Below are 22,347 nucleotides of genomic sequence, written 5' to 3'. Positions count from 1 at the left end.
AAAATAGAAATTAACTTTGCTAGGAAAGTGTTTAAAATACTTCAGAGTGTAAAGCTTCAGTGGCCGGCCGAAGGCCTGCTATACGTAACACAATTGTACTCAAAAACAGAATTGAGTCATCCGCAATTAAACCAATTCGAAGCGGTTTTAGAAGTACGTAAAGTACACAAACGGAAAAGGAAATATACCCGCCTGGTACAAAATTGACACCAAAGAGTTTATAATTTTTCAATAACATCAGTTGTCAAAGTATATACATACGTACGACAACACTATGTAAGGTTGACAACGCAACGTTGTCACATTGCAACAATGCGTTGTCGAAATCTAAATTTTATACACATCCGTTGTCTAAATGTTAACAAACGTGGTAGTGAGTACGGTTGTTCTTAAACCTAATACAAAATACTTAATTCAAGTACGTATCCGTTAAGTACGAGAAACTAATTTTAAGACTTTTTTTGGATCAAAGTGATAGTACAATATAGTGTTTTTGAGAACTTTAGGTTTGATTTAAAATAAAAATACTTGATTTGAAATAAAAATATGTTTAAATTAAGAATGTAAATGATTGAAGTAATCCCAAAATGGACTTAATTTAAGCTCGATTCGTCCTCCTTAAATTTAGTATTTGACTTTTCTTTCTGTGTAGGAGATACTATTTGAACATAGGACATCATGACTCGTTACATATGGCTCCGTTTAGTTCTCTTGGAATATTACTCTATAGAACACTTTCACGATTTGTAAAAAGTCTTAAAATATCTGATAAATGCTCAATCAAAGGGTCGTCCCTGGGCTTAACCCTTCTACAAAGGGATATTCCCCCGGCGACCCTAACAGAATTTATAGACGATTTTTAAGACGGAACTCAGGTGGTCAAATATCACCACTTGTAAAATATCGAGACTGCTCTGGCCCACTCTGACAACGGATAGGACTAAGACTCTCTTGTCTCTTAGTAAGAACTCGATTAGGCTTCGGATAGGACTAGGACTCTCTTGTTTCTAGTAAGAACTCGATTAGGCTTCTAACTGGTATAATTACTGGGCACTGTATGATTGGACATATGTCGGAACGCATGGGCTACCCACATTATAACTACTGTAGAATCTGTTCGGACGAAGAGGAATTGGAATCGGTGTATATCTTGGTAGAGCTCTTTTTCATGATCTGGAATGTCTTAAAAGATGTATCACTAGTAAACATGATCGGTTTTATTAGGAAAACCGGCTGGTTTTCACGAAGAACCAGCAAGAACGAAATAATCAACGAAATTAGGAAGGGTAACCATTCTCTCAACATAAGGGAATGACAATTCTAAGGGTATCACAATGGACCACAAGGCCTAAGAGTGAACTCGCTAACTAGCGAGCCACCCACGTAACCTAACCTAAGCTAAAAAGTCTTGATCTATAAATGTCATTGCGTTCCCCAAGATCACTTATTTGTAGCCGATGTAGTATATCATATGGTCGACCATTCCTATTCTTCATTATTGTTGTAAATATGTGTTTTCTTTTTTGTTTAACTTATTTTGGTATGTTTTCTTCATCTCTTTTACAGAATTCATGGAGCTTTGGAGGACGACAAAGTTACTGCACAAATAAAACTGAAGACTTAAACTCAGGTAAGTGATTCAAGACAAGAACTTAAGTAAAATGTAACAGAACAAGTGTGTAACTCTGGGGTGTATATAAATTTTCTGATATGCGAAAATGATAAAAGTGTGGAAGTAGAAGAAAACAGACAAGATTTTTTCCCATCTAGGAACTTACTACCAGAGAAATTAACTTAGAGCAGCGTATATGTCTGTGAGATTTACTAAACAGCAATTTATTTGCAAAATAGTACTTTCAAGTGTTTTGAGTCAAGTGTTTCGTTGAATCATGACTAAAGTTTATTTATTTTTATTATTATTCCTTGGCTACAATTTAATTTAAGGACCCATCCGTTTTGTATCTTTTGTTACATTATGGATGACAGGCTAGACACATTTACGAGTGTTTGCATGTGTGCCAGCTATATGTGCTTAAATTTATTGCAGCCCAGTCCACAACCATCACCACCAGTACCAACCAAACAACCAGCACTCATTATCAAATCAGCCAAAATTAGAAAAAAAAAGGAAAATTAAATGCTGAAAATAAGAAACACATATTGATTTGGACAAAAGAAAATAATTTATTATATTATATTGTTTAACTGTCAATTAAGGTTGTAAATCACTTGATGTTGATATGTTAATTGTTCAAATTCTTTTCAAGCATTTGGGATTTGGTAAGAGAGAAATGATTTATGTTTGAACATCGTAAGGAATATCATACACATATTTCCAAAGAGAGTGCTGTATGGCCCAAACTGTAAGCTTTTATTTCGAAGCCCACCAGAATGTTCAGTTTATTGTTAAAATAAATTTGGAAATCAAAAAGTTAAGTAAGTTTTTACTTAAATCAAGTACGGATCCGTTAAGTACAAAATACCTAAATTAAGACTTTTTAAGCTCCAAGTGATTTTAAAATGTACTTGTTTTAATAATTTTCGTTTCGATTTAAACTCGATGTCATACTTGCTTTAAGATTAAAATGAGATTGCTTTAAGACTGTAAAAGATTGAATTAATACCAAAATGTGCTTGATTCGAGCTCAGTTCGTTCATGATTTCAGAACATTTTAGAAAAAACGATCAATACATATCTTCAATATGATGATATAAAACTCAGCTTTATATTGGAAAATATAGTATAAGATTTTTATTTCTGTGCAGATCAATATAGGCGGTATAAGCGTGGAATTAGTGGAAATATGCAGGAAAGGAGACGCAATGCCGTTTGGGGAAACCCTGAACGTGAGTTTCGCAAACTTAAACACGAAGAACTTTTTGTTGGAACTTGAATGTGAAACTTCATAAGATCCTACTAGACTTTAAACTTCTGCACATTTCACGATAGAAGTGATCACTTTTCCAACTAGAATCGTTATATGGGCAAATTTAAGGCGTTTGATTTGTGGAACAAACCCCCAAAAACTGTACATCTAAAAAACTACAAATTGATCGCAATGTGAGTAGAAGTTTCGAATTAGACAACGTATCGGTGCAATTAGGTAGGAGATCCGAAGAAGTCGATTTCTCCCAGTATATAAGAATTTGTCTTAACAAGTCTTTAACTTGGGAAATTTTGCGTAGGCTCCAGTACCTTTAGTTCTAATTACTCAAGGAGTTCAAAATAGTTCCGAAGTTTTGCGGTATATGGCCTTGATTTTAGACACAAAACTACTTCGAGTGGTACATGTAAATTTAACTGATGGAAGATGATAATGTCTAAATTCATATCTGACTGAGATCGAAGTGTTTCAAAGATAAGGAAAAAACTTAGTGAATGTTTCTTAAAGGCTCTGATCCACACACAATATTAAGCTTGATCCTCGAATTATCGAATTTTCTATTCTATTTTTTTCTTGGTCCACTATTCAGGGGATGACCTCTATTTATGCAGTGCATTATGTTGAACTAAGAAAATAGGTTATAGAAAGGGGGTGGGGTAGAGGGAAATGTCGAAGTGCTTTAAGTGAACACCTGCCATGTTCGCCTATTTCATCATGTGGCCTCTTTCAACCACTGGGTGAGCTTTTGTGACGACTTACCACCGCCCCATTGTGCTTCTTACACGGTGGTAATTTACGTATATTAAAGTTCCGGTCCAGTATACGTGCACTTTGCTCAAGTACTTGAGCTATCTAATCTCTGACCATTGCTGCCCCGTTGTTCAACTTCCGATATGCAAAAATATCACTTCCGTTTACAACTACGCATATGGGTTGGCCTCTGTTGACTCGGCAACAGCTCCTAGAGACGTAACCGGTAGACCGAAGAACGAATCCATCAAATAAGCCGATACTTTGTTCTTACTCATAGTGACACACGGTGGCAATTCTGGTATGAATAGAGTTTGCTCTGACCTTTCATCCATCACCATTCAACCCAGCACACTTTTCATTTATTCGACACACTCATAATACCCTACCCCTACATTCATCCTGTATCATATACAAGGTAGTAGAGGGAGTAGTGTTTGTAGACATTTTATTTTATTCTTTTTACATCGAAAGTAGCTGGGAATACCTCTGTGGAAAGTCTATTTCACATACGGCGGTTCGGCTGAAGAATGAATATTCCCTTAAATGTGTTGTGCGATTCACGGTCCTATTGATCATAAAAGGGTGTGTTCTTGATGAAAGATGTGTGTTGCACAAAAAAAAATCGGGTATCGGGAACAAGTTCCCTAATATCAGAAGAACACATTCCATTGCAATATCGATAGACGATGCTCTAGTGAATCAATAGAGTTGGATATCCTACAATCACCAACTGTACGCGGTCGAGTAGCTCCGAAATAAACCTTGAAGCTCCGGCCCATATTCCATTTTCGGTCGGATATATGTGATATAAATAATGAGGAGATCTGATGAGATTTTACTTCTTCTTTCGACACTTGAAAAATCCGTTTAGTCCAGCGTAGATCGCACTGTATTAATGCTACGAGCATCAAGAGTTTCTAATTCCTTAATATTTACACCACTCATAGATATGTATGGAACAACAATATCTAACATGCGTTTGTGAGTCAAGAAGCAACATTGGGTCTTACGGGCGTTGAAATCGACTCTATTAGCTCGACCCCATTCAGAGATTGTTACTGTCAGGGTTGAGCGATTCATTCATGTTATACCCTAATCTTCAAAGTGCTTGGTCTGTGATTGAACGATTATGAACTTTGATAAAGAAAGTCGCTTATGAAGATGAGAAACAGAGTAGGGGAAAGAACGGAGCCTTGCGGTACTCCTGAATTTATCTCGAATTCTTTAGATGAAATCACATCTATAACAACTCGTATAGTGCGATCCCTGAGAAAACTTGAAATAAATCGAGAGAAATTATTACCAAATCGTTCTATTCGAGTTTGCAAACGTGTTTCATCATGCATCCCCTCAATGATTTATTTTCTAGGAATAATTTAGATTCCAAAATAACTCAAAGAAAACAATATTATTAGTATTAGTTTATTTTAATAATAGTAGTTATAATTTATTCAAAATATACTTCATCTGTAGTATAAAGATCCTTTTTAATAAAATTAGAATAAATTTTCTTAAAACTAAAAAAATAATAAAATATACTTTAATATAAAATAAAATATTAAAAAAAAAAATAAACAATTAAAAATTAATAACAACAATTTATGTTTGACATACAGACACAAAAAAAAAACTAAAAAGCAAATTATAAAAATTTTCTTTAAAATAATTACAAATTTAATTTAAACAAAATCCCTACACCAAACTACAAACACTTTTTAATATCGTTGCACCAAATTGAGAATTTTTCATAAAGTTTTCTAATTTATAAAATTTTTTTTCTTACATTTTTTTTTGTTTATTTCATAAATAACACTAAAGAAGAAGAAGAACAACTAATAATAAAACTTAATTGTATAAAAAAAAAACAGAGAAAACAAAATTTTTTTTTAGTTAAAGTTGAGCTGCTGTTCCATTTAAAGTTTATTGATACTGGCATTCCATTTCATATTTGAGTATCAATATGTTTCCGTTTTCCTCTTCGTCCGTCTTTATTTCATTCTGTCTGTCATGCTGTTTTTTACAACTTGTCATCTAGACTATCATAACAATCTGTTTCCGTTTCCGTTGAAGCCGCAGTTTGTTGACTATTGGCAGTGGCCATTGAGGAAGAGGCCGAGACCTTTGATGTATTGGAAGACAAGGATGAGGTGGTGGAATGTTGTTGTTGTTGCTGCTGTTGCTGAGCATTGATTTGTTCTATGCTGTTGAAGGAGTGATTGTCAGGATTGTTACGCTTCTGCTCTTCTTCAATTAATTTTTCAAAGTCTTTGGTTGGATCATAGATTTCAAATTCCTCAAATTCAATATCATCATATTTTCGCTTCTCATAGATACTTTTATCATTGGCCACATAATGTTTGACAACTGTTTTATCTATAACGGATGTAACACTTGAAGTGGTGCTGAGAGGCAAAAATGATTTTTCATCACCACCACCACCACTACCTTTGGAGCTATGGGCCAAGGAAGTTGTGGAGTATAAAGAGTTGCAGGTGGAGGAGGTGTTTGTATTATCCATATTCTTTAGCTCCTTGGAGGTATCAACACGATGTATTTCAACAGGCACAATGATTTGTGAAGGTTTATTGTTTGTAGTTCGGTTAATGTTTGATGAGTTTGTTATTTTGTTATTCGTTTTATTTTGAGCTTCATCAACTTTTAAATCCCCCATTGATATTTTATTTTGTGTTTTTGTTGCTGTTGTTGTCACTTTTGTTGTAGCAGTTATTGTTGGCAACAAAGTATTTTCATATGTCACCAGTTTTTTCGACAAACTCGTGTCTTTATCCATTGTATTTGATTCTTGTTCTTGTTCATACATAGAAGTCAACTTTTCTTTACCAATATGTGTATTATTTTTGCCAATTTCAGGGTTGATCCCTGTGGATTTAGCTGGCTGCTGCTTAACAAATGTAAATGCCAAATCGACATTTTTATTACGGCATATTTTCACACATGTTCCCGCATTACCATTACCACCATTACTCCTAACTCCATTACTATTATCCAAATGTATATCTTTAGCTTCACTGTGATACATTTTTTGTTCTTCCTCCATTTTCTTGTCAGCCATTTCTGTTCTTTCCTCAAGTCTTACCAAATCATTTACTGCGGCACAAGACTCTGTTAGATTTCCTTTAGCAATATTTATGTGATTATTTACAGTTACTAGTTTAATGCCACAATCGTGATTCTTTTCCTCAATGTTCGGACCCTCTCTATTAGCAGGAGTAATAGCATTTGGTGTATAAACTTCATTATTATTTGCTTTATGTTGATAGTTTTTGTTGTTGTCTACATTATCTTGACAACATGTTTGATTGTTGATTGTTAGTGTTGGTTCATTGTTGGTAGTGCCTTTCATTGACGTACGCATATTGCTGCTACTGCTGCCACTGTTGGTTTTCGATGCTTCAAAATGATGTACCATTTTGCGTACAACTTCCGTTTCTTCGGGCTCATTATCTGTAGCACCAGCCAATTCCAAACGACTGCTGCAACTGTTTGATTTAACAAGTTTAAATGTTATGCCTCCGCCTGTTGAAAAATAGAAAGGATAATAAATATTAAGTTAAATCCTTAATAGTGTTGTCTAATAAATAAATTATACGGGTGACGGAAGTGTTATTTCGTAGTCCAGATTGCAGTATATTCCATAGGTCAGAGCACTATATAGTGCGTAGTCTAAACTGTAGTCTATTATAAAGTCCAGATTACTGTCGACTGTCCAAACTGGAGCCTTGTCCGGGATATATTGTAATTTATAGTCCAGACTATAGTGTAATCTATAATTCAGACTATATAGTAATCTATAGTCCAGACTACAGTATACTCTAAAGTCCAGACTATTGTGTAATCTATCTTTCCAGACCCTAGTGAAATGAATACTCCAGACTGTAGTGTAATATTTTGTCCAGACCGTAATGTAATCTATAGTTCAGACTATAGTGTAATCTATAGTCCAGACTATAGTGTAATCTATAGTCCATACTATAGTGTAGTCTATAGTCCAGACTATAGTGTAGTCTATAGTCCAGACTATAGTGTAGTCTATAGTCGAGACTATAGTGTAGTCCAGACTATAGTGCAGCCTATAGTCCAGACTATAGTGTAGTCTATAGTCCAGACTATAGTGTAGTCTATAGTCTAGACTATAGTGTAGTCTATAGTCTAGACTATAGTGTAGTCTATTGTCCAGTCTACAATGAAGTCTTTAGTCTAGAACATAGTGTAGTCTATAGGCCAGACTATAGTGTAGTCTATAGGCCAGACTATAGTGTAGTCTATAGTCCAGACTATAGTGTAGTCTATAGTCCAGACTATAGTGTAGTCTATAGTCCAGACTATAGTGTAGTCTATAGTCCAGACTATAGTGTAGTCTATAGTCCAGACTATAGTGTAGTCTATAGTCCAGACTATAGTGTAGTCTATAGTCCAGACTATAGTGTAGTCTATAGTCCAGACTATAGTGTAGTCTATAGTCCAGACTATAGTGTAGTCTATAGTCCAGACTATAGTGTAGTCTATAGTCCAGACTATAGTGTAGTCTATAGTCCAGACTATAGTGTAGTCTATAGTCCAGACTATAGTGTAGTCTATAGTCCAGACTATAGTGTAGTCTATAGTCCAGACTATAGTGTAGTCTATAGTCCAGACTATAGTGTAGTCTATAGTCCAGACTATAGTGTAGTCTATAGTCCAGACTATAGTGTAGTCTATAGTCCAGACTATAGTGTAGTCTATAGTCCAGACTATAGTGTAGTCTATAGTCCAGACTATAGTGTAGTCTATAGTCCAGACTATAGTGTAGTCTATAGTGTAGTCTATAGTCCAGACTATAGTGTAGTCTATAGTCCAGACTATAGTGTAGTCTAGTCCAGACTATAGTGTAGTCTATAGTCCAGACTATAGTGTAGTCTATAGTCCAGACTATAGTGTAGTCTATAGTCCAGACTATAGTGTAGTCTATAGTCCAGACTATAGTGTAGTCTATAGTCCAGACTATAGTGTAGTCTATAGACTATAGACTAGTCCAGGATTGTATAATAGTCTTTAAACTACAGTCTATAGTCCAGCCTATAGTGCTGTCTATAATCCAGAATATAGTATAGTCTATAACCCAGACTACAGTGTAGTCTTAAGTTCAGATTTTAGTGTAGTCTAAAGTCCAGACAGTAGTGTATTATATAGTCCACAATATAGAGTGGTCTATAGTACAAACTAGTATGGGTTATTAGTCCAGACTATAGTGTTGTCTATAAATCAAACTTTCTCGTATACTCAACGAATTTTTTCCAAATACCTTTTCCTACAAATCTTTTAAACGGTTATGCCACCTACTCTTCGAAATTTAACTACATAATTCTAACCAATTTAACCTTTTTCCAATTCCCCACTGCAATAACTGTTCAACTCCCTTAACATTTCTTAAAACAATAAAAAAGAATAAATAAACGAGTATAACTTACCATCATTACGATCGGCCTTATCACCTCCTTTGAATCCTTGAGCTTTATGTTTAACACTATTATTAATATGTTCGTAGTGTTCATCTTTGGGGTTTGCGGCCGTTGTCATTTTGCCACCATTGTTCGCCGTCACATTATCGTTCTTTATTAAGTGCGATTTCTTTTGTTCTAATTGTTTTCCATGAAAATGATGATGGCATTCGTTATTAGTGCCTTTCATAGAGCATATTGCAGCAGCACCCTCTGCTGAATTATTACAACAAGTTTCAATTTCACGAACTCTAGCCCTTGTTTGGGTTTGTGTCATCATTGTGGGATTTTTAAAGGGCATTGCTGTTGCAGTTGCATTGTTTGCTGCAGCAATTGTATTATTGAAATGGTGGAGTCCATTGTTGTTAGCACAGCCATAAGTTTCATGTGGATTTGCAGACGCGGACGTGGAGGTTGTTTGTACAACACGACCGCCGTAATAGGTAACGGAAGAACCACATTCGCGTATTTTACGCAAAACATCCTGTTAAAAAGAGACGAAAAGAGAAAGAGTTTTAATTTGAAGTCAAAAGGATTTTTTTTGTGTGCAATATCTTTATTTACAATCTGTTGTAAAAATTTTATCAAAAGTTTTTCATTGTATTTCCTTCACAAATTAATTATCCTTTAAAATTTATATCTTTAAATTAGGCTTGTTTACTTTCGCTTTAGCTTTCTCTGCTGCATGTTGTGGTGTTCTTGGTTTTGGTCATAAAATTTTATGGCTGAGATAATAATAAGATTGTTGTACTCGAGTTATTTTCTAAAAACTATAAATTTATTTTTATATTTATTACCACATTGTTTTCAAAATGGACTAAAAGGATTTAAGAGTTATTCAAGGTTGTTTGTTGGTTAAATAAAGTCTTTAGTAAGATTGGAAAAGCATGTCACACTTTTATGAATAATTTGATTTGTTTAAAATTATTCAAGTAGAGCTAATTGAGTCCACAAATTACAAAAGTTAAAAGCGAATTGTAACTAATTGTTGACAGAGACATAGGGAATGGATTCTTCATCGAAGTATTAAAAACTAATCCTAATGGTTTTAACAAAATGATGTAATTTTATTACACAACTTTTCAAACAATTAATAAATTGCAAAAAAAGTTCTGAAAGTTCATATATTGCGGTTGGAGAGCTTATTTACATAAGAACGTTTCAATTTCTTCAGGTTGGTATTCCTGATAACCTAATCATTGTTGTCCTTGGCGTACGAGAACTCGGATTTTCATAGCATTTATCTGGTTGAGATTTGACCGAACTTGTAATCCTTTCTTTAGCCTCGAAAGCTTTATTGTATGAGACGTTCCCCCCGCAGCATGTTACCTTGATGCATCTTCCCCATCTTGGTGTTATTGCAATCCCGGGGAAAAGAAGTGCTACCAGTAACTCTAGTCGGCCGGGACTATAAACTGGTGATGATCAAATGTATCCTCGGTCTTTGCTTGGATTGATTTGACATTGGGTCGATCCAGAAAACCACATAATCTGTTACCACGAGAACCGGTAGCCCGCAGGTCATAGTTTCGGACTTTTTTTTGTCCCGGTTGTTGGAGAGGTTACTTCGGGTTGTACGAAGGGAGGGGGGCTGTGGTTTAAAATTAAATTCGCGGGAAGAGAATGTAGGTTAAAGGACTGATGCACGGTAAAGTTTATTATTCGGGATAAGTTCATTGCTGTTGCACCGTGACAACAGATACACCACAGAGGTCCTCCCGGGCCATTTTTTCCTGATGAAAGACCCTCATCTTGGTGCATTGCAATACCGTGGTAAAGAGGTGCTACCAGTACCTTTAGTCTGCCGGGACTATAAACTGGTGATGTCACTTCCCGCCTTGGCTAGTCCTTAGTATGATTTGACATGGTGTCTAACCAGAGAACCACATAATCTGTTACCACGAAAACAGGTGCCCACAGGACAAAGTTTCGCACTTTGTTTTGTCCCGGTTGTTGGAGAGGTTACTTCGGGTTATACGTGGGGCTGTGGTTTAAACTCAAATTCGCGGGAAGAGAATGTAGGTTAAAGAACTGATGCACGGTAAAGTCTATAATTCGGTATTAGTTAGGTGATGTTGCACCGTGACAACAAAAACCCCACAGAGGTCCCCCGAGGCATGTTTCCATGATGAAAGGCCCTCATCTTGGTGTTAACTGTCTCTCTAGTCTGCCGGGACTATAAACTGGTGATGTCACTTCACTCCTCAGCTAGTTCTTGGTATGATTTGACATAGGGTCTAACCAGAGACTCTCATAATCTAGTACTACGGGTGGTCAGTACTTGCTCTCGATCAAACGTTGAAAAATGCATTTTAAAGTCAAATAATACATTGTTTATGGAGTATTGGACTTAACTATTACATGATTTTGGAAGAACTTAATGCACTACTTTTTCAGTGTTCGGGAAATGGATTAAAACTGAACTCCAAGATAAAACTATACCGTTCCTATCTAAAATTACTCAGTTCCCAGTTTCAAGCTAATTTTTAATTCCTAAAATATCAAATTAATTTTCCTGCTGCACTCCTATGAACATAAACTTAAAAATTGACACAAAATTTTACAATATTCACTTAATTACTCACATTACTGACATAGTATGTATCACACAACTCATCCTCGTCATCTTCAACATCACCAAACAAATCATTGTCATCGTCATCCCCATCAGCATCTCCATCATCGGCAGCCTCATGGTCATCGGAATCATGATGCTTAATATGATATTCATAAATGTCACGATAATTACTAGACTTGGAACTTTTGTGTAATGAACCATAGATGGCACTACGAGGACGTATGCCTGATGAACGTACCGGTACGCCAAAGGCAGAGGAACGTGGTTTTCTTATAGTATTACTGCTATTATGTTTTCTTACTAAATCCTGAACATGTACGGGTTTTGTAGCGTCATCATCAACATCAACTTGTTCTTGTTTAGCTAAGTTTTCCTCATTATTTTCAGAGTCCTTTTGTTGTCCTGCACTATTGTTGTTGGCTGTTGTTTCAGTATGTTTTTGATTATTTTCCATGTCATTGCATTCACATGGTGATGACAAATCTCCACTTGATATACCACTAGAAAGACTGGCTGTATCCCATTTTCGTTGTGGTGAATTTATAGATTGTTTGGCTGCTGCTGTTGCTGCTGAGGCGGCTGCAGTAGTTGCATGTCCATAGGAGGTGTCTATGGTGAGGTAACGATATTTTCTAGCCCTACGTGATTTAGGACTTGTTTGTTTTGTTGTAGTTTTGATGGCGCCATTATTTTGTTGACTATTCTTTGTGAGCAGTCCTTGACCTGGTGTTGGCAGTATGTGCTCTTCAAAAAATTTACGCACATTTCGCACAGTATCTGGATTTGGCAACTCCTCTTCATAGAGTTCACGATTTACTCGTACGGGTTGATAGAAAAAGTGTCGTTTTATGCCACTACCACCACAACCATTTCCGCTACCCGCCAGAGCATTAGAATTTATATTGCCAGCAACAGTATTACTACGTTGTTTTCGTTTGCCATCATTATTTTGGACATACTGTGTTGGCAGAGCCTTCGTTGCACTGGCATCTTTTGTCTGACGACCGTTTATGGTGTTAGTTGTACCAAATGGTCTTTCAATTTTAGTGCGCACCGGCTCCACTATGACTACGTTGTTGTTGGACAACAACTCTTGGAAACTGTATTCCTGCAAGTACTGAATAAGGCCATCGAATTGTGCCTCCTTTTTGTTACGTGCCAACACATTGCTGCGCAGCAGTTGTTGTGATTTCAAAACTTTGTAACGTATATGATCGAATTGTGGCTCATTGGCGTCATCAATATCTCCATCGTTGGCCTCGTTGCCACCTAAAGACGATAGATTCGATGGCACCGCACTAACGATGGTGGCTTTTTTGTCACCATCTAATTCGACTATTTCGATGGAGGGCATAAAACTGCAATAGTCATCCTGGTGGTGGTGGTGTTGACTGTTGTTATTGTTTGCCAACGTCTTGTTGTGGCTGTCACCTGATGTTACATTTCTTACATGCATTCGATTGTCTACTTCATCTGGAGACGTGTAAGTCGTGGCTGTTGTTGGTTGAGCACCTAAAATAAATTGCTTTTTTTCTTCGTAACGATGCTCCTGGTGTTTTTGTGGAGTTGGCTGCTGTGACTGAGATTCATTCAAATTTTCCGTGTCATTTGTTTTCTTTGATTGTTTCGTCGGCAATATTTGCTCTTTATATTCTGGTGGCTGCTGTTGTTCATTTACCACTTCTGCTTTCTGTTTATGGTTGTTGTTGTTAGATGGTTGCTCCTTTACTTTTTCAGATTCTTCATCTTCTCGTTCGTCATCTGCTTCGTGTTGTTGCTGCTGCTGCTGTTGTTGCTGTTCTAAATCACTATTTACCAATTTGGACCAATAACAACGTACAGCATCAACCTTTTTCAAATATTCGTTTTCTACTTGACTGCCTTCTCCATTATTGTGGAATATATGGTTGGCATTAAATGTTGCTGTTGTTGTGTTAGTTGTCGGGTTACCAGCCGTTGGGTTGCCAGTCACTGCCAAACCACTTTCTAATTTACGCTTATTGTCAATGACTTGTAAAATTTGTGGCCGCGACATTTTGTTGCTTTGGTGTTTGACTTTGTTGCGTCGAAATGAATCTGTGGTCGTTGTAGTGGTGGTTGTGGTAGTGGTTGTTATTACTTTAACGGGTCTTGCTCTGTAAATTTGATTGCTGAGCACTCTTCTTTCTTTGGATTTGGGCGATAACAAGAGTTTTTTGGTTTCTGCTATGCTTAAATGTTGACTTGAGCTATTAGCTTGTGTGAGCGTTGTCGGATATTGTTGTCTGCGATGTTTGGAGGGCACTCTCTTCAGAGAACCTCCTCCTCGATTACTTCCTGTAGTTATTGGCTTTTCTTTAAGTCGCTCTTTCGAAAATCTCACCATTAACACCTCATCCGCGTTTTCAATTCTATTGTTTTTCTTTTTGGTACTACCTAAATGGAAATTTTCCTTTTCCTCTTCTCTTTGCTCCTCTTTGGTTTCCAAACTCTGTATGGAATCTTCTTCTATAATATTATTTTGGGCATCCGTTACCACGATGCGGAATAGAGAATTTTTGGTTGTTTGATTTTGTAATTTATTACATTTAATTTCTTTGGTTTCTTCTTGTATGTCTTCGTATTGACTTAAAGTATTTTCCAAACGAAATTTGGCTCGATTGGCAAATTCAATTTGTTGCAATTGGGTACGTCTACCACTTGCACGTATTTCTTTGGCTCTACGCTCGATTTGTTGACTAAAATTTTCAATTTCAATTCCAGGTGCGTCTTTGGATTTCTCCAAACTGTCGTAGCTTTGTAGTTGGGGGGAATGTTGCTGCAGTGATTTTGTGGTATCAAAATTTTTGTTTGGGGTTGCTTCAACTTCTGGTATAAAGCTGGCTTGTTTACAAACGTCTTCTGTTGGTTTGGATATTTCCGTGTTTTCAGGGCTTAAATTGTCGGGTGATGGCGGTTGCGGTATTGGAGTTGTATCTTTATCTGAAAGAGTAAAAAATCAAAGTTGAATTTTAGTTCTAATTCAGTTCTAGTTCAGGTCTAGTTCAGTTTTAGTTCAGTTTTAGTTCAGTTCTAGTTCAGTTCTAGTTCAGTTCTAGTTCAGTTCTAGTTCAGTTCTAGTTCAGTTCTAGTTCAGTTCTAGTTCAGTTCTACTTCTAGTTCAGTTCTACTTCTAGTTCAGTTCTACTTCTAGTTCAGTTCTACTTCTAGTTCAGTTCTACTTCTAGTTCAGTTCTACTTCTAGTTCAGTTCTACTTCTAGTTCAGTTCTACTTCTAGTTCAGTTCTACTTCTAGTTCAGTTCTACTTCTAGTTCAGTTCTATTTCTAGTTCAGTTCTACTTCTAGTTCAGTTCTACTTCTAGTTCAGTTCTACTTCTAGTTCAGTTCTACTTCTAGTTCAGTTCTAGTTCAGTTTTAATTCAGTTCTAGTTCAGTTTTAATTCAGTTCTAGTTCAGTTCTAGTTCAGTTCTAGTTCAGTTCTAGTTCAGTTCTAGTTCAGTTCTAGTTCAGTTCTAGTTCAGTTCTAGTTCAGTTCTAGTTCAGTTCTAGTTCAGTTCTAGTTCAGTTCTAGTTCAGTAGTTCAGTTCTAGTTCAGTTCTAGTTCAGTTCTAGTTCAGTTCTAGTTCAGTTCTAGTTCAGTTCTAGTTCAGTTCTATTTTCACTTGACTCTTATCTTACCCTCATGAATTTCAAATGAATTATCTGAACTCCAAGAATCTTCCTTTGCCAACTGATGCTGCTCTTCCTCCTTCTTTTCCGTTTGTAACTCAAAAACTTGACTTTCTTTTTGTTTAAATTCTTGATGGGCTCTACCAAATCGCTTTATAGAATCATAAATTTCCTCACTAGTCACAACTTCATCGCGTAACTGACGATTGTTATTACTATTATTACAATGATTAGTACTTGATGCTAACGACGACGTGTGAGACGTATCGTGCTGTAAATGACAATCGTCTACCGTATCGTCTAATGAACAGCAATTATTTAAATTATATGATGACCTTAGTTGCGCATCAATGCTTTCAGAAACCTTAAGAATTTGTCCGATATTAACGTCCGGTAAACTGTGATATTGATTATCACTAAGATTTGATTTCAAAGGTATGTAAAGTGGTTCCGCCACTTGACGTTTCAGATGACTGGCATGCGTGTAGCCGGAAGAGCCAGATGATGAGTCTGTTGTGTTGGGCGGTGTAAGCCCCTTTTCAGATGAATCGCTTACGTTAGAAGAATACGCAGAGTCTGAATAACGTTTTAGTTTGCGTTTTTCAACAACAGATAAAATCTTTGGTTTACTAGCTGCACTTGAGGTAACACCAGCCGGTATGGTAGTGGTATGCTGTTGCTGTAAAGTACTGCTGCAGGGAGTATGTTCAATTTTCAAAATTTGCGTATAAATAGGTTTAATATCTTCCGCATCTAAATCGTCACAACGATCTAAAATTTCGATTTTAGTATTTACCGTTTCCACAAAGCTTATAGTTTCTGGCGTTTCCTGAGTTTTACAATTCACTTCAAACTTGTGTTGTTTAGCTTGGGGTTCATAGATAGTGTCCTCTATGGAAATGTGTAGTAGAGTCTCTACCTCATCAATACAGGTGCATACACTGGCTACCTCTAAAGAAGTATCGCAACCATCTACATCTATTAATGTACTATCGGAACTTTCTTCAGATGAGAGATAAACCGAGTCATAGGCTATAATTTTTTGTAAATTATCACTTACAGCCCGTGCCCTCTTTAGGGTACCTTCAATTTCTGTATCTGTGGTTGTGTGTCTATTGGAGTCTTCTGTATCGTCAGCTTCTTCCTCTTCTCCAACTTCCTTGGATGTAGCATCTGGTTCGGTACGAAATCTATGTGAATTTATTTGTTCCTCTAGAAAACAATCTCTTTCTCGTTCGCGCTCCTCCTCTTCTTCTGGATCTTCTGCCTCGTCTTCGGTTGTTTCAAATCTAGTGCGTGTAGTTGTGGTCAAGCTTATGATTTCGTAACTCTCTTCGTCACCCTCAATCTGAGTTTTTTGAAATATTTCTTCGATTTTTGTTATATCATATTCTTGTTCCGACAACGAAGCACTATCGGTTTGATCATCTGAATTGCTGGTGGTGGTCTCGGGAAATACACTACTCTGACTATTCTCGGGACAAGATTCACCACCACTAGCAGGCGTGGAATTCGATTGTTTATGAGATTTTTCTAAATTACAAGAACGTTTCTGCCTTCTCGATTGATATATGCGAGGTTTGTCCTGCGCCAATAAATGTACCGCCTGTTCAAATGTTTCAAATTCCAATTGTTGCTGTTGATGAGGATGCTGGTGCAAGTGTTGCTGCTGTTGATGATGTTGTTGTTTCAAATCGTTCGATTGATGTAGAGAATTTTTAAAATAATCCGAATTTAAACTTTCTAAATCACTCTTATCGTTATGCCACGGATGCAATTGTTCCGTGACAAGGCCAAGTGCTAGTTTATCTAAACGTTTTAAATGTTCATAATAATCATTTGTTGTAGCTGCAGTTCCCACTGTAGATTGTAGCTCATGGTAGTGGGGATGATAATGTAAATGTTGTGACTGTTGTTGCTGTTGAAGTTGTTGTTGCTGCTGCTGTTTATGATGCAGTAATTGTAATTGTTGTTGATGTGAATCACAAGTCTCAGCAATACTTTCAGTACTCTGTTCGTCTAGATCTTGACAGTAACAACCATTGATTTGTCCGCCTCCTCCTCCGCCGCCAGACGTCGAATTACATCCACTATTGTTACAATTGCAATTTGTTGTCAGTTTTTCTTTTGATGTGTGGTGATGATGATGATGTTTATTGTTGCCACAAATTAATCTATTGGGAAAATATGGAAAAAAAATAATGAAAAATCATTGTTTATAAACAATTTGTTTTAAAGGGGAAAAAATCATCTTTCTTCAATAGGGTTTCATTTTGCAACTTAAAAAGTATTTTATTAGTTTTTTTTTTATTATTTTGAAATGTAAATATAATCACCTGAACGTCACGTTTGAATTGCTACCTAGACCTTGTTCAATCATAAGTTATTCTCAATTGTTTTAGATTCTATCATCTAATTAAAGTTGTGTTGTATTAGTATTATGTAAATTTTATTTGATTTGTATTCAATGATTTGTTCGTAGAAACAATAAAGATTTTTGAGATTAAAACTTTTTTGTCATATAATATCTTCTACATTACGATCTTTAGTTAATTACCAGGATTACACGGAGCTGTCTGTAGTCGAGACTATAGTAGACACTATAGAATAGTCTATAGTCGAGACTGTAGTAAACTCTATAGTCGAGACTATAGAATAATCTATAGTCGAGACTATAGAGCAGTCCATAGTCGGGATTATAGAGCAGTCTATACTCGAGACAATATAACAGTTTTTAGACTATAGTCGATACCATAGAAAAGTCTATAGTCGGGACTACAGAACAGTCTTCACTCGAGATGATAGAACAGTCTATAGTCGAGACTATAGATGAATCTATAGAAGGGAATATAGAACAGTCTATAGTCGGGACTATAGAACAGTCTATAGTCGGGACTATAGAACAGTTTATAGTCGGGACTATAGAACAGTCTATAGTCGGGACTATAGAACAGTCTATAGTCGGGACTATAGAACAGTCTATAGTCGGGACTATAGAACAATCTATAGTCGGGACTATAGAACAGCCTATAGTCGGGACTATAGAACAGTCTATAGTCGGGACTATAGAACAGTCCATAGTCGGGACTATAGAACAGTCTATAGTCGGGACTATAGAACAGTCTATAGTCGGGACTATAGAATAGTCTATAGTCGGGACTATAGAACAGTCTATAGTCGGGACTATAGAACAGTCTACAGTCGGGACTATAGAACAGTCTATAGTCGGGACTATAGAACAGTCTACAGTCGGGACTATAGAACAGTCTACAGTCGGGACTATAGAACAGTCTACAGTCGGGACTATAGAAGAGTCTATAGTCGGGAGTATAGAAGAGTCTATAGTCGGGACTATAGAAGAGTCTATAGTCGGGACTATAGAACAGTCTATAATCGGGACTATAGAACAGTCTATAGTCGGGACTATAGAACAGTCTATAATCGGGACTATAGAACAATCTATAATCGGGACTATAGAACAATCTATAGTCGGGACTATAGAACTGTCTATAGTCGGGACTATAGAACAGTCTATAGTCGGGACTACAGAACAGTCTATAGTCAGGACTATAGAACAGTCTATAGACAGGACTACAGAACAGTCCATAGTCGGGACTATAGAACAGTTTATAGTCGGGACTATAGAACAGCCTATAGTTGGGACTATAGAACAGTCTATAGTCGGGACTATAGAACAGTCTATAGTCGGGACTATAGAACAATCTATAGTCGGGACTATAGAACAGCCTATAGTCGGGACTATAGAATAGTCTATAGTCGGGACTATAGAACAGTCTATAGTCGGGACTATAGAACAGTCTATAGTCGGGAATATAGAAGAGTCTATAGTCGGGACTATAGAAGAGTCTATAGTCGGGACTATAGAACAGTCTATAGTCGGGACTACAGAACAGTCTATAATCGGGACTATAGAACAATCTATAATCGGGACTATAGAACAATCTATAGTCGGGACTATAGAACAGTCTATAGTCGGGACTATAGAACAGTCTATAGTCAGGACTATAGAACAGTCTATAGTCAGGACTATAGAACAGTCTATAGTCGGGACTATAGAACAGTCTATAGTCAGGACTATAGAACAGTCTATTGTCGGGACTATAGAACAGTCTATAGTCGGGACTATAGAACAGGCTATAATCGGGACTATAGAACAATCTATAGTAGGGACTATAGAACAGTCTATAGTCGGGACTATGGAACAGTCTACAGTCGGGACTATGGAATAGTCTACAGTCGGGAGTATGGAAGAGTCTATAGTCGTTACTATAGAGCAGTCTATAGTCGGGACTATAGAAGAATCTATAGTCGGGACTATAAAAGAGTCTATAGTCGGGAGTATAGAAGAGTCTGTAGTCGGGAGTATAGAAGAGTCTATAGTCGGGACTACAGAACAGTCTATAGTCGGGACTACAGAACAATCTATTGTCGGGACTATAGAACAGTCTATAGTCAGGGCTATAGAAGAGTCTATAGTCGGGACTATAGAAGAGTCTATAGTCGGGACTATAGAACAGTCTATAGTCGGGACTATAGAACAGTCTATAGTCGGGACTATAGAACAGTCTATAGTCGGGACTATAGAACAGTCTATAGTCGGGACTATAGAACAGTCTATAGTCGGGACTGTAGGACTGTCTATAGTCGGGACTATAGAACAGTCTATAGTCGGGACTGTAGGACTGTCTATGCTTGAGACTATATAACTCTGTTTACCCTAGTCTATAGTCGGGACTATAGAATAGTCTATAGTGGGGACTATAGAATAGTCTATAGTGGGGACTATAAAGCAGTCTATAGAACAGTCTATACATTCGGGACTATAGAATAGTCTATAGTGGGGACTATAGAATAGTCTATAGTGGGGACTATAAAGCAGTCTATAGAACAGTCTATAGAACAGTCTATAGTCGGGACTATAGAACAGACTATAGAACAGTCTATAGTCGGGACTATAGAACAGTCTACAGTCGAGACTATAGAACAGTCTGTAGTCGGGAATATAGAACAGTCTATAGTCGGGACTATAGAACAGTCTGTACTAGAGATAAAGGAACAGTCTAAGGCTATAAAACTGGCTATAGTCGAGACTGTGGATTAGTCTACTAGCATTTATGGCTTTAATGATTCGTTTAATAAAATCGACATAATTTAACCTTAGAAATATAATAACAAATATAAATGATGGCATATTTCTAAATTCGAACATTCTTTTAAAAATTCCAATTAATTAATAAAATTCTCTTAAACGAGACAAAAAAGTTTCCGCATTTTCCATGTAAATGTCATGAATGTTTATTAAGGATTATAAAATATTGTATAAAACTTAATGAGGTATAATTTTTTTATTTTTATAAGATATTCCTTTTATTTCCGTGTAATTAATAAAATTACATGGAATTGTTGTTAAATGAAGTCGCATTTAAACACTACATTAATTTCATCCATTAATAATGTGGACATGCAATCCATTTTATTTTAACACAGAATGTGATTCCCCAAAGTCTACTAAAACAAATCGAAAAACGGCCAAGAAGGCAAGAGAAATTTACCAATAAAAAATGATTTTTTTTCATTAATTTTTGTAATATTTTATTAATTTAATTTTGTCGTGATTACGACCGTGCAGTTTTATTCTTTGTTTTCACTTTAAATTAATTATTTTTTTAAAACTTTACTTACAAAACAAGTTCCAATTAAAAAATCTTGTGGTGGGGATTTCATATATTTTTTTGTTTGTTTTTTCGACACAAACATCAAAACTTCTTTATGTCATCAAAACTAGTTAGTGTTAAAATCACACAAAAATTTGATTAATTGCACCCGGAGCTGGAGGTTTTTATAAATTGTATGTTATGAATACACTATGACTTTTTGCCAAATTTTATTATTATTTTTTCTTTTTTTTAACAATTTGATGTTTATTTGTAGAACTTAAAACATGTCAACGCCAATAACAACTGAATCAAAATTTCAGTTAAAAATTTTTAACAACCTGTAGATTTCACCGCAGTTAGTTGTTTTTATTATTTATTTTTTTCATTTTAACTGAATTCAATACCTCATCTCTACCCAAAAAACATGTAAAGCCCCCTTCCCCCCCTAAAAAGCAACTGAAAGCTTCAAAAAAGGTTTAACTAAAATCAACTGAAATACAAAGTTAAATTCTCATCGCGTCAGTGGTTGTGCGTCATCATTGTAAACAAGAGCACGCGATGTTTTTTCTTCAGTAACAGACGTTTTTATTCATTTTTTTTTTTAGTTTTTAAATTTTTCAAATAAAATCTTCCCTTGTTTATTTATTTACCTTAAGCTGTATATATTTTGCAAGTTTTTTTGCTGTTATAAAAATTGTTAAATAAAATAAACTGAAATAAGTCAAGATATAAAAATTGAATTTTAAAGATTCTTAAGAATATACTTGAGACAATAAAACAATCTTTAGTAGAGACTATAGAATAGTCTATAGTCAAGACTTTGGAATAGTGAATAGTTGAAACTGGAATAGTCTATAGTCGAGACTTTGGAATAGTTTATAGTTTAGACTGGAATAGTCTATAGTCAAGAATATAGAACAGTTTATAGTCGAGACTATAGAATAGTCTATAGTCGAGACTATAGAACAGTCTATAGTCGAGACTATAGAACAGTCTATAGTCGAGAGTATAGAATTGTCTATAGTGAAGACTTTAGAATTGTCTATAGTCGAGACTATATAGATCTGTCTATAGTCGAGACTATATAGATCTGTCTATAGTCGAGACTATAGAACTGTCTATAGCCGAGACTATAGAATTGTCAATAGTCGAGACTATAGATTTGTCAATAGTCGAGACTATAGAACTATCTATAGTCGAGACTATAGAACTGTCTATAGTCGAGACTATAGAAGTGTCTATAGTCGAGACTATAGAACTGTCTATAGTCGAGACTATAGAACTGTCTATAGTCGAGTATATAGA

General features: G+C 36.0%; 2 protein-coding genes across 15 annotated transcripts in view; one reads left to right on the top strand and one right to left on the bottom strand.

Annotated features, from left to right (window-relative positions):
* LOC119604762 (calcium uniporter protein, mitochondrial) overlaps nucleotides 1-22,347 on the top strand; it is a 169,765-nt gene that overhangs the window by 61,418 nt on the left and 86,000 nt on the right. For all 14 annotated transcript variants that reach the window (XM_037957579.1, XM_037957589.1, XM_037957576.1 and 11 more), the window contains exon 3: nucleotides 1,567-1,630. In XM_037957579.1, the coding sequence (XP_037813507.1) occupies nucleotides 1,567-1,630 (64 nt within the window). The remainder of the gene's footprint in view (nucleotides 1-1,566; nucleotides 1,631-22,347) is intronic.
* On the bottom strand, nucleotides 5,541-21,467 carry LOC119604761 (protein javelin). The gene is made up of 5 exons (XM_037957575.1): nucleotides 21,068-21,467; nucleotides 15,374-17,538; nucleotides 11,722-14,675; nucleotides 9,107-9,620; nucleotides 5,541-7,175 (listed from the first exon to the last, which is right to left on the bottom strand). Exons 3-5 carry the CDS (start codon nucleotides 14,077-14,079, stop codon nucleotides 5,656-5,658), a joined length of 4,392 nt encoding a protein of 1,463 aa, XP_037813503.1. The 5' UTR covers nucleotides 14,080-14,675; nucleotides 15,374-17,538; nucleotides 21,068-21,467; the 3' UTR covers nucleotides 5,541-5,655.

This window comes from Lucilia sericata, unplaced genomic scaffold (assembly GCF_015586225.1).
Source record: "Lucilia sericata isolate MDLA Ls3-8-SP2 unplaced genomic scaffold, ASM1558622v1 Contig000426F_arrow, whole genome shotgun sequence".
NCBI classification, from domain to species: Eukaryota; Metazoa; Arthropoda; class Insecta; order Diptera; family Calliphoridae; genus Lucilia; species Lucilia sericata.
This window is presented reverse-complemented; position numbering and strand designations above follow the sequence as displayed.